Below are 13,315 nucleotides of genomic sequence, written 5' to 3' on the forward strand. Positions count from 1 at the left end.
ACACATGCAGCTGAAGACTCTCCCAAGAGAAACAACGATTTAACCAGCTCAGTAACTCCAGACAGGGAACTGAACTAAATTACTGGTATGTAGTGTACAATGTTCTTTTCAGATGGCTCTTGTTTGAAAGTCAGATTTAAAGATAAAGTTTTTCTCACTGTTTTCTCACTAGTTTTATGCTTTATTTTAGAATGATGGAATGCATTGGACACTATATTTTGCATTCAGAGTAAGTACCCGCTTGTTTTTTATAATTATATATATATATATATATATATATATATATATTATTTTTTTTTAATTTTTTTTTTATTAATGTATTATCAAATAGCTCTTGTCTGATGATGAATTTAAAATAAAATCTGTAAGTTATGCCTTTCTATATTTTTAATTAGCTTTGCTTTGCATTGGAATAATCTGCCTAAAACTCCTTTAATGATACATTTCGTTAATTTCCTAAACAGTGCACTCAAGAAAGACATAACTTACCCTGACAGTGCTGGCTTTGATGAACCGGACTGCCCAGATCTACACGGCATGGTGAGTTGGTGGGCTGTTAAATATGCTCGTGGATATGGTCTGATTAATATTAAGGCTTCTTAAAAATTACTTTTTGTTGTTGTTTTTCTCCAGATGTGCCAATGCGACATGCATGAAGACATCAAACTGGAACCGTCTCCTCATCCTCACAGCATGAAGAAGGTGGTGAACATCATCATTGCTGTGGAAAGGTTGAAGCACATCAAAGAAATGTCTTCTGGCAAGTTTTGTGAAGATGCGCTGCTCAGCTTCATCTTGGAGAATGTGATCGAAGGTACAGTTAGCAAACTTTTAAGCAGCTTAAACTAACATCAGGTGGTTTGATAGTTGATCGAGATGATTAAAGCTGGAAGCACCAGCAACAAACCTGTAAATTTATCCAAACTTCATTTTTGATTAGTAATATGCATTGCTAAGAATTCATTTGGACAACTTCTAATGTGATTTTCTCAGTGTTTGGATTTTTTTGCATTCTCAGATTCCAGATTTTCAAATAGTTGCATCTCTGCCAAATATTGTCTGATCCTAATAAAAAGCTTATTTATTCAGCTTTCAGATGATGTATAATTCTCAATTTCGAAAAAAAAATTGACACTTAAGTTTTAAATTAAATTAAATTTTAAATTAATTGATTTAAAAAGGAAATCTGACTACAATAACGTTTAAGAATTTGCTCTCTTTTGATTGGTCTTCACTGTCTTTTTATTTCCACAGAGCGTCTGGTGAAGCCGCTTAATGTGTCACAGACTTACAGTAAGTCCAGCCGGACCCTGCAGTGCACCATTTGTGATAAGTACAAAAAGACCCTGGTGCAGAGCAACAAACTGAACAACGAAGATCTTCATTTGAAGGCAGTGACGCTGAGTGCAGGAAACATTCAATACAAAGGTAAATCTTCAACACAAGCTTTCACATGTAACTGCATGACTTCAGAAATGTCCTTTTAACATTACCCCCTACACATTTTTTGCTCCTTTCAGTTCGATTCAGCATGTCGACGTACTTATCCAGTGCTCCACAAAATAAGGGCCAGCCTGTGTGCCTGGCGATCTCCAACAGCAACCTCTACATTGCTTGTACCGAGTCTGATGGGTCTTCCCCCATCCTGATCTTGAAGGTCCGTGCACCACAAATACATTAACCTTCCCCAAGAAATGTTTCCACATTATAAAATTAAGGAATTTAAAGTGCTTTTTATTTTTTTAGGAGGTCAGTGGCCCCTTGAACACCATTAAAGTCGGTGACCCGAACGGGTACGACAGTCTCCTCTTCTTCAGGAAAGAGACGGGCACAGCTTACAATACTTTTGAATCTGTTAAATATCCTGGATGGTATATTTCCACCGCTTTTGATGACTGGGAGAGGGTGGAAATGATCCAGGTGCCAACTGACCGAACCACAAACTTCACACTTGAAGATTAACAAGCAATCCTGAGTTAAGAATCAGATTCGATCCAAAAACACATTTCCAGAGAGTATGTACCATGTACAGTTTATAATCTGGATTTGTTCAAACGTTGCAAACCTGAATGATTTTATGCATCTGTCTGGCTTTTTATAATCTTTTAAAAAAATTTGCAATTTATAAGGTTTGTGTTGGGAACGGTAAATTCATGTTGAATTTTCCTGAAGTATGAGGAAACAATTTTGCCTATGTGCTTAATTTAATTATATTTAATATTTATTTTAAATTATTTTTAAATCAAGATTATTTAAAACTGTATTGATTGTATCTTCTATTAAAATTAACCTATAATATGCATGTTACTTGGTGTTGTGTAGTTGATTAACTTTGATTAGCTAATAATACAAAGATTATTATTGTTACAAGATTGCCATTAAGATTATTAAATAAAGTGACAACAGAATATCAAAAAGAAAATGCAAACTCTTATCAGCTTAAATAAACTGCATTCATGCATTTTAAGGAGACACCAAAATAATGCAATTGACAGAAACACTAATTAATAAATTCTACAGTTAATAGATAATTTACTTGCATTCATCCTACACTTAAATGCAATTAATTTATGCTTGAAGCATTGATTGTTTATTTATTTATTTTTGTGCATTGACGTCACTTTATTGATAATCTTAATAAGTAAAATGTTACTTTTCAATGGATCTTGAACTTGGAACTTTTTCATTTAACAATGAGACATTTTTTACGTTTATTAAACGAGACAAAATAAACTTAGAAATTTTACACTGAAACATGGAGAAGTAAAAACTTAAGCTAAACTTAAAAATTACGTTTTGTTATAATTGTTAGTTTTATATATCAGGTCACAACTCCCTCTGCGGTACTTTCTCTTGTCCTGACCATAGACAGTAAAAGAAATGGACACAGCGACCCCATTGGAACTCAATTGAGACAAGTGAAGCCCATTTTTAGCTATTTTTAGCACTTCCGTTTCTGACGCGCAGACTCAAACTACGCTTGATGATGTCAGCAACCTGTCTGACAGAAGTAAATCTTCTAGTTGCTGTGCCTGCAAAATACCATCATTAAATGAGCTATGTGGAGGTTTTTACTTAAAAAAATCTTTAAGATAGAGTTTTCATTTGTACATGTATGAGCCAACCATGATGTAAAAAAAAGAATGACACCTCGACTGTCCACCACGGTTGCCTCTATCAGCCAATTGTGTGTGGAGGAGTCGGGCCCGAATTGGCGCGAAAATTCACAAAATGTGACGTCATGCGCGTTCTCATCTACTTGGGCTTACAACCATACGGCATGTTATAGTATAGCCATTATAGTAAGCAGCGGCAATAGTGTTTTCAGATGGACTCTGTGGATGGAAAGAAGCGACCAGCCTCCGGCAGCACAATTCAGACACTCACGGACACTCCTCGTAAAAAAAAAAAAAAAAAAAAAAAAAAAACGTATATAGTGTTTCAAAAAGAGAGAGACCGGCGTCGGGCAAAGTCAAGAGTCAACATCGGAGCGGCATTTGATTCTTGGCGGGAGCTCCGGTCAGCGCTGGGTATAAAAACCTGCCCCTCCTCCGTCCTCTTCCCCTGCCTCTTTCTCTACTTGCACCTCTGCCTCGCCCCCTTCCTCTCCCTCTTGCTCTACCTCTGGTTCCCCCCCTCCCCCTTCCAGTGTCACTGCTCTCCTCAGTACTCTCCTCCACGGGAATTTGAAAGTCTTCTGAGCTGTCCTGACAGGGGAAAAAAACTAATTATTTACAATGACAAGTGTTTTTAGTGCAACATTTCATGTGGTATTCTGAATGAAAATAAAGCATGACAAGCACATACATAAAGGTTAGAGTTCCTTTACCTTACCATCATGGTATTGCTATTCTACAAATAGTATAGTAGTACAACTAGAATAGTAATTGTACTGCATCTAAAAATAAGCATAAAGTCTTCAACTCAGTTATATAATTTAGCGTCACTCTACAATAGTCAAAATAAGAGGTCTGTGAGTGTTGGGAGTGTGTGTGTTAAAGTGTTAAAATACTTTTAGAAATAGACTTTAGTTGATAATATAAAGTAGCACTGCAACATTCTACTAAAATATGGTCTGTCAAACAATAACCTTACTATACTATACTAAGTACTATACTATACTAAGTACTATAACTTTTCTTACCTCAAACATGCTGATGAATCTCGATGAGCCGTCAGTGTTTGCTGCGGCAACCCTGGTTGATGTGGTCATGCTCGTACGAGCGTGCGCATTGAGAACGAGCATGAGACTGGCTGCAGTTCCTCTAACAGCCACTGGTGTCAGTAACGGCTAGAAATTTCAGAACCTACGCAATGCTCCTTTAATCTTGCAGAGACGGCGAGCTTGAGCGGGGAGTTCTTTGGGGTGAGTGAGCAGGAGTAAGTATTCTGATTAATTATTTTGTATAGTATTTTAAAATGTAACGCCAGTACGCCATATTAAGTTAATTGCCTGCGAGCTTCTCCTCCTGTCTGTAAGGTAATATCTCTACTGTGCGACAGAGAGTCGAGTGGTTATGACGCAATCGTTAGCCTATTTTTACAAAAACTGTTTCTACGGGGCCATAATGTAACATAGAAGTTAATGGAGCCCTTTATACATTGTCGTGTATTTTTAGAAATAAATTATGGACAAATGGAGTCTTTAAACGCCTCAGATGTAAAGTTATTCGCTGTCAAAGTGACGCCAAAATGAATGAGAGGTCAATGGGATGCTAACGCAAGTGAAGTTCTGCTACAAGATGGCGGCACCCCATCTGTAAACTCTTGATATCAGACTTGTCTTTCAAATAGAGCACATCAAATGTCAACTTATTTCATTATATATTTGGCAAGTCACGTGTAGGCTTAAAGGGTTAGTTCACCCAAATAGCAAATTTATGTAATTAAAAACTTACCCTCATGTTGTTTCAAACCCATAAGACCTCCGTTTATCTTTGGAACACAGCTTAAGATATTTTAGATTTAATCCGAGAGCTCTCAGTCCCTCCATTGAAACTGTGTGTACGGTATACTGTCCATGTCCAGAAAGGTAAGAAAAACATCATCAAAGTAGTCCATGTGACATCAGAGGGTCAGTTAGAATTTTTTGAAGCATCAAAAATACATTTTGGCCAAAAAATAGCAAAAACGACGACTTTATTCAGCATTGTCTTCTCTTCCGTGTCTGTTGTGAGAGAGTTCAAAACAAAGCAGTCTGGATATCCGGTTCGCGAACGAATCATTGAGTTCACCAAATTGAACTGAATCATTTTAAATGGTTCGCATCTCTAATACGCATTAATCCACAAATGACTTAAGCTGTTAACTTTTTTAATGTGGCTGACACTCCCTCTGAGTTCAAACAAACCAATATCCCGGAGTAATTCATTTACTCAAACAGTAAACTGACTGAACTGCTGTGAAGAGAGAACTGAAGATGAACACCGAGCCGAGCCAGATAACCAACAAACAGTGTTGGGAGTAACGCATTACAAAATTAATGCATTACAGTAAAATATTACTTTTTGCTGTAACGCAGTAGTGTAAGGCATTACTAATCAATTTTCAGTAATATTTTACTCGGTACATGTTCAGTAATATTTGCGTCACAATGCACATTTAGCCCAAAATTTAATTTTTCAAAGAAAAGAAGAAAAAAAAGACTGAAGACCGCAAGACATTAACGAATCGAAATATGAAGCAAATAAGTCATATTTCCTGTTCGTGGTCAGTCAATAGCTGCTTGTGTTGTTTGTTTTGCATTTAAATAATTTCTGCGTTTTATTTCTTTCCTAGTAGTTTCAGTTCAAAGCGGCTCGCGCTCGCCCCGTTAGAAGCTCTGACAGAAAGGCTGCCTGAGGCTGACAGAGACTGAGAGACGTGTTTGAGATGTGCTGTTTTCCTTAATGCCTAACTTACATTGCAGAAGTGCATGAGCTTTTGCTTCAGCGATTCTCCGCTAGTCGAGCGCAGCCGCGCATGCGCGCCTAACAGATGAGCTCCATGAAACAGGAGCGCAATAATTCTAATGTATACATTTTGCTGAAATATTTATAGTTGGACATTAAATGTGACATGTAGAATTTTAAACCTATAAGTAAGTGTATTTGTATGATAGCACTAACTGTAAAGTGTAATGGGGTAATCAAAATAGCCTTTTTACTCAGTCTGTGCTTTTTAATAATTTTCATTTTTAACTTCTGCTTTAATATATATATCAGACAAAAAATAGAGAGATATGAATTTTTCCTCAGATCGCCCAGCCCTATACAGAAGTGTGGAGTTTTATTTCAAGTATATTTTTCCCTTTTTTAAATAGCATAAAAACAAATAAATAGCAAAAATAAATAAATAAATAAATAAATGAACAGGTATGGTAAACTGCAAACCGTAAACTGTTTGCTGAGAGTAACTAAAAGGTAATACAGGGGTAATGTAACGCATTACAATTCTGAGACAGTAATATTGTAATGTATGTAATTACTTTTAAATGACAGTAACAAGTAATATATAATGTATTACAGTTTGGAAGTAACTTGCACAACACTGCCAACAAAACATTGACTTATTCACGAGTCAAGAACCATTTCTGTCAGACGCGTCCAATTCGTGAACTGAGGAGCTGATGATACTGCGCATGTGTGATTCAGCGTGAAGCAGACCGACACACAGAGCGTCTGAACTGAACTGATTCTTTTGGTGATTGATTCTGAACTCATTCTGTGCTAGTGTTATGAGCGCGGGTAAACCGAAGGCTTGAATCATCGCAAATGACGCCATTACGTCGAGCGCAAAAGAACCAGTGAATCTTTCATTCGTTATCTGGCTCGGCTCAGTGTTCATCTTCAGTTCTCTCTTCACAGCAGTTCAGTCAGTGTACTGTTTGAGTGCATGCATTACTCCGGGATATTGGTTTGTTTGAACTCAGAGAGAGTGTCAGCCACATTAAAAAAGTTAACAGCTTAAGTCATTTGTGGATTAATGCGTATAAGAGATGCGAACCATTTAAAACGATTCAGTTCGATTTGGTGAACTGAATGTTTCGTTCGCGAACCGGATATCCAGACTGCTTTGATTTGAACTTTTTCTCACAACAGATACGGAAGAGAAGACAATGCTGAATAAAGTCGTCGTTTTTGCTATTTTTGGACCAAAATGGACTACTTTGATTATGTGTTTCTTACCTTTCTGGACATGGACTGTATACCGTACACACAGCTTCAATGGAGGGACTGAGAGCTCTCGGATTAAATCTAAAATATCTTAAACTGTATTCCAAAGATAAAACGGAGGTTTTACGGGTTTGAAACAACATGGGTAAGTTATTAATTACATAATTTTGCTATCTGGGTGAACTAACCCTTTAAGGCCTTGTTCACAATAAAGCAAATCTAAATAAGCAACGTTTAAACAGTATTTTCTTTTAGCATGTATTTTCATTGTCACTAGACAGACTTAAGAACGTAAGTTGAAATTGGTTCATCTATTTTGATGGGTTGCCATGATGACTTACTGATTATATCATCACTGGGTGAATTAAACACCACAAATAATGATATCCAACATGTAAGATACTGATAAAAACGTACTGTGCTATTACAGTGTTGTTGAGGTGATTTTTGACATGTACTTTGATAGACCATCTCTGAAGAACCTTGGGTTTAAATTAATATAAATATGGATTACAATGCTATATGAACATGTTGCCTTCTGTCATAATTGCTGTATACAGCAGCTACTGCTCTTTGTGAGGGAGCCGCCAGACGGCATCTGCTGGGTTCTTTGAACCAAATTTGATCAGGGTAATCTAAAACCCTTTGTGAGGGTAAATTGGAAAGATCTTGAGTTTTCATTGAAAATGTAATTAAAACTTGGACTGCAGTACCCATTTCAACCACTTAGCTACATTCTTTAGCTTAAAAAAAAAATCAAATTAACAAATGTCCCCATGACATAAATTTCAGCACTCTGTTCAGTTCAGTTTTTGGATTCACGCGGACTGCGCGCAGAACACCGCGCAAAATTGTAAACAAAGACCATTTTCCATTTTTTTGGGACATTTAAAGTCAGAAATTTGTGACATTCATTAAACGTTTCACTTGAATTGTTACGCAAGTGGTATAATTTTACAATGTATTCAAACTGAAACATAATTTTGCACCCCACTGAATAAGAATATCACAAACACAGTAATGACTTAAATAACCATCTTCTTTCTCGATCTCATGTGGACACTTTTTGCAGCCCCTGCTGTTGACCTCTCTGACCCCTGAATGTAATATTATGGGCTGTTATCTGGTCCTTGCAGTGGGGCTTGAACGAGTCACTGCTGTTTCAGGGATCATGTCTCAAATCAGTCTGGAGTGAGTTACTGTATGCACCCGAAAAGATTTACGGCTCCTCACAACACAAACAGTAAGACTGCATGGAGGACTGAGACTCAACAAGAAAACGTTGTAGGTAAGAAACTCTCTTACATTTCTTTCAAGCACAGGTACATCTCAAAGATGAGTGTACAAGCTGTGTGTACATTTTGCTACAAATTGGTGCCAGTGGAGACAGGGGCTAGTTCTCACATGGGTTACATAAAAGTAAATTTAATGTTTTCAGTTTCATGAATTTTATCATGTGTAGTTCAAAACTGTTGAAAATTAGGATGATTTCTTCCTACAAACGAAAACTTAAGTTGCATCACATAGCATGGGCGTAGGTTTAAGGGGGGACGCTAGGTACTAGTCCCTATCAATATTTTGAGATGACAAATTTGTCCCCACCAGTATTTAGCAAGCTCATTTAAACTTCTATTTGTATTTTTGCACTGCTATTTGGATCGATTCTAACGGCCACGATGACAGTAAAAGAAACGCTGTAATTTGATTGGCGGCGGGGTATCTGACAGACTACTTTTGTGCTTGCACTAGCAGCGAGCGGGTGATGCGCGCACTGTGTGTGTGTGTGTGTGCGTGTGTGTGTATGTGTGTGTGTGTGTGTGCGCGCATGTTGACAACGCCGACAGTAAGTTACCAGGGCTGTCTCTCTGCCACATACAAAGGCCAGAGTAAAAACATTTGAATAATTCCGGGTTTTTTTGCCCCTTTTTTTACTTTGTAGAAATGCCTTATGCAAAAGGGACAAAAGAAGCTTTTTCATAAAGCAGAGTCAGAGTGTAAGTAAGCAAAATAACTAGCTAGCCACACAAATAAACTAGCAGTAGTAAATGACCAGGCTTTCAAATGCAGATTCTACTGTGGAAAATAGTATAAACTGCTGATAGTATGTGTTACCCAGGATGATAGAATGCTACGTTAGCAAGTAACTGAATGTCAATTTAGAATCTTGCAGTCAACATAAACGTGAGTCTACTGGAGGGTAAATAGTGTTTATAATAGAAAAATGTTATTATATTTATTTATTTAGATTTGTTTCCTTGTGGCAGAGTATTTTTTGTTAGTGTAAATACTAATGTACATAATAATTTATGTTAATAAATGTTTGGTTGTTCAGCATTACAGTCTCAGGTGTTTTATTTATTTATTTATTTTTTAAGAGTGCATTTTTGAGATTATACAGTTGTACTAGCTCTTTAGGGACAGTATACAGGATGGTATATCGGGGTCAGGGCACAATATAATAAGATGAAGTAGATTCACTTCAGTATTGTGATATTCTGTATTGCCAACAGTCTGAAATAAAAGGGGGGGGGGGGGGGTATGGGGGTGTCCCCACCAAAGCTGAGACCAAACCTACGCCCATGTCACATAGTATTGAAAAGCAGTTGGAAACCACAAAATATGAACACACAAAATAATAAAATTTATTGAAGACTGTAATAAGCTGTTTAATGTCATAATTTTCATTTGAACAAGTTTATACATTTTTAGTAGTCAAGATACTGAGGAAAAAGTCACAAAAATGTTTCACAGTTAATTTTTACAAAACCATTTTTGTTACTGGATGCCTTGTGCAAAAATACTTACCAAAAATACAAAAATTATGTCATGCTTATCTTGGTTTTCTTGTTGGTACTTCCTCAAACTAACGCCTTTTAATAGCTTTATCATAAAAAACAAATGCTTCTCTGCTTTTTTTTTTAAGAATTAGTCATAAAATATAATACCAATGGCAATATTTTTCAATGAACTTGAACTTTTAAAGAAACTTTGTATCTGTATACTTTCCTTTTTAATATCTGATCATTTAAGACAGTCAAAACATTTCAAAGTGACTCTTAATTTCATGAATGCAGAATCATAAACATTCAATGAAATAAATGTTTAGATTCGGATTAAATTATAATTTTACCATCATTAGTGCATGCAAGCTCGTGCTTTAATTTTCTTAAGATAAAATGTAAATAATTAGCTTTACAGTTCTCTATCGTGACATGTAACAAAGGAAAATAGGGAAGATTCTTTACAATTCCAAAGGAACACGTGCAACTATAAAAATGTTATGTGGAAACGTAAAAAATTTTACTCTGATGGAGTTGATTGCGTGATTCTTAAAAAGGGGAAATTGAGGCTGAAGTGTATAAAAAGCACACTTCCACTGTCAGAAACACATGCAGCTGAAGACTCTCCCAAGAGAAACAACGATTTAACCAGCTCAGTAACTCCAGACAGGGAACTGAACTAAATTACTGGTATGTAGTGTACAATGTTCTTTTCAGATGGCTCTTGTTTGAAAGTCAGATTTAAAGATAAAATTTTTCTCACTGTTTTCTCACTAGTTTTATGCTTTATTTTAGAACGATGGAATGCATTGGACACTATATTTTGCATTCAGAGTAAGTACCCGCTTGTTTTTTATAACTATATATATATATATATATATATATATATATATATATATATATATATATATTTTTTTTTTTTTTTTTTTTTTTTTTTTTTTTTATTAATGTATTATCAAATAGCTCGTCTGATGATGAATTTAAAATAAAATCTGTAAATTATGCCCTTCTATATTTTAATTAGCTTTGCTTTGCATTGGAATAATTTGCCTAAAACTCCTTTAATGAAACATTTTGGTAATTTCCTAAACAGTGCACTCAAGAAAGACATAACTTACCCTGACAGTGCTGGCTTTGATGAACCGGACTGCCCAGATCTACACGGCATGGTGAGTTGGTGGGCTGTTAAATATGCTCGTGGATATGGTCTGATTAATATTAAGGCTTCTTAAAAATCAAAATTGTTGTTTTTTTTCTCCAGATGTGCCAATGCGACATGCATGAAGACATCAAACTGGAACCGTCTCCTCATCCTCACAGCATGAAGAAGGTGGTGAACATCATCATTGCTGTGGAAAGGTTGAAGCACATCAAAGAAATGTCTTCTGGCAAGTTTTGTGAAGATGCGCTGCTCAACTTCATCTTGGAGAATGTGATCGAAGGTACAGTTAGCAAACTTTTAAGCAGCTTAAACTAACATCAGGTGGTTTGATAGTTGATCGAGATGATTAAAGCTGGAAGCACCAGCAACAAACCTGTAAATTTATCCAAACTTCATTTTTGATTAGTAATATGCATTGCTAAGAATTCATTTGGACAACTTCTAATGTGATTTTCTCAGTGTTTGGATTTTTTTGCATTCTCAGATTCCAGATTTTCAAATAGTTGCATCTCTGCCAAATATTGTCTGATCCTAATAAAAAGCTTATTTATTCAGCTTTCAGATGATGTATAATTCTCAATTTCGAAAAAAAAATTGACACTTAAGTTTTAAATTAAATTAAATTTTAAATTAATTGATTTAAAAAGGAAATTTGCCTACCATAACGTTTAAGAATTTGCTCTCTTTTGATTGATCTTCACTGTATTTTTATTTCCACAGAGCGTCTAGTGAAGCCGCTTAATGTGTCACAGACTTACAGTAAGTCCAGCCGGACCCTGCAGTGCACCATTTGTGATAAGTACAAAAAGACCCTGGTGCAGAGCAACAAACTGAACAACGAAGATCTTCATTTGAAGGCAGTGACGCTGAGTGCAGGAAACATTCAATACAAAGGTAAATCTTCAACACAAGCTTTCACATGTAACTGCATGACTTCAGAAATGTCCTTTTAACATTACCCCCTACACATTTTTTGCTCCTTTCAGTTCGATTCAGCATGTCGACGTACTTATCCAGTGCTCCACAAAATAAGGGCCAGCCTGTGTGCCTGGCGATCTCCAACAGCAACCTCTACATTGCTTGTACCGAGTCTGATGGGTCTTCCCCCATCCTGATCTTGAAGGTCCGTGCACCACAAATACATTAACCTTCCCCAAGAAATGTTTCCACATTATAAAATTAAGGAATTTAAAGTGCTTTTTATTTTTTTAGGAGGTCAGTGGCCCCTTGAACACCATTAAAGTCGGTGACCCGAACGGGTACGACAGTCTCCTCTTCTTCAGGAAAGAGACGGGCACAGCTTACAATACTTTTGAATCTGTTAAATATCCTGGATGGTATATTTCCACCGCTTTTGATGACTGGGAGAGGGTGGAAATGATCCAGGTGCCAACTGACCGAACCACAAACTTCACACTTGAAGATTAACAAGCAATCCTGAGTTAAGAATCAGATTCGATCCAAAAACACATTTCCAGAGAGTATGTACCATGTACAGTTTATAATCTGGATTTGTTCAAACGTTGCAAACCTGAATGATTTTATGCATCTGTCTGGCTTTTTATAATCTTTTAAAAAAAATTTGCAATTTATAAGGTTTGTGTTGGGAACGGTAAATTCATGTTGAATTTTCCTGAAGTATGAGGAAACAATTTTGCCTATGTGCTTAATTTAATTATATTTAATATTTATTTTAAATTATTTTTAAATCAAGATTATTTAAAACTGTATTGATTGTATCTTCTATTAAAATTAACCTATAATATGCATGTTACTTGGTGTTGTGTAGTTGATTAACTTTGATTAGCTAATAATACAAAGATTATTATTGTTACAAGATTGCCATTAAGATTATTAAATAAAGTGACAACAGAATATCAAAAAGAAAATGCAAACTCTTATCAGCTTAAATAAACTGCATTCATGCATTTTAAGGAGACACCAAAATAATGCAATTGACAGAAACACTAATTAATAAATTCTACAGTTAATAGATAATTTACTTGCATTCATCCTACACTTAAATGCAATTAATTTATGCTTGAAGCATTGATTGTTTATTTATTTATTTTTGTGCATTGACGTCACTTTATTGATAATCTTAATAAGTAAAATGTTACTTTTCAATGGATCTTGAACTTGGAACTTTTTCATTTAACAATGAGACATTTTTTACGTTTATTAAACGAGACAAAATAAACTTAGAAATTTTACACTGA

The 13,315-nt window shown here is 35.7% G+C and overlaps 2 protein-coding genes across 2 annotated transcripts; both read left to right on the top strand.

Annotated features, from left to right (window-relative positions):
- On the top strand, positions 1-2,236 carry LOC113110504 (interleukin-1 beta-like). Its single transcript, XM_026274666.1, has 7 exons — positions 1-85; positions 191-229; positions 465-540; positions 634-814; positions 1,255-1,428; positions 1,521-1,657; positions 1,747-2,236. Exons 2-7 carry the CDS (start codon positions 192-194, stop codon positions 1,960-1,962), a joined length of 822 nt encoding a protein of 273 aa, XP_026130451.1. The 5' UTR covers positions 1-85; position 191; the 3' UTR covers positions 1,963-2,236.
- Positions 2,237-10,524: 8,288 nt separating this feature from the next.
- LOC113110505 (interleukin-1 beta-like) lies at positions 10,525-12,661 on the top strand. The gene is made up of 7 exons (XM_026274667.1): positions 10,525-10,624; positions 10,730-10,768; positions 11,028-11,103; positions 11,196-11,376; positions 11,817-11,990; positions 12,083-12,219; positions 12,309-12,661. Exons 2-7 carry the CDS (start codon positions 10,734-10,736, stop codon positions 12,522-12,524), a joined length of 819 nt encoding a protein of 272 aa, XP_026130452.1. The 5' UTR covers positions 10,525-10,624; positions 10,730-10,733; the 3' UTR covers positions 12,525-12,661.
- Positions 12,662-13,315: the final 654 nt, after the last annotated feature.

The sequence above is a fragment of the Carassius auratus genome, chromosome 10, assembly GCF_003368295.1.
Source record: "Carassius auratus strain Wakin chromosome 10, ASM336829v1, whole genome shotgun sequence".
Taxonomy (NCBI): Eukaryota; Metazoa; Chordata; class Actinopteri; order Cypriniformes; family Cyprinidae; genus Carassius; species Carassius auratus.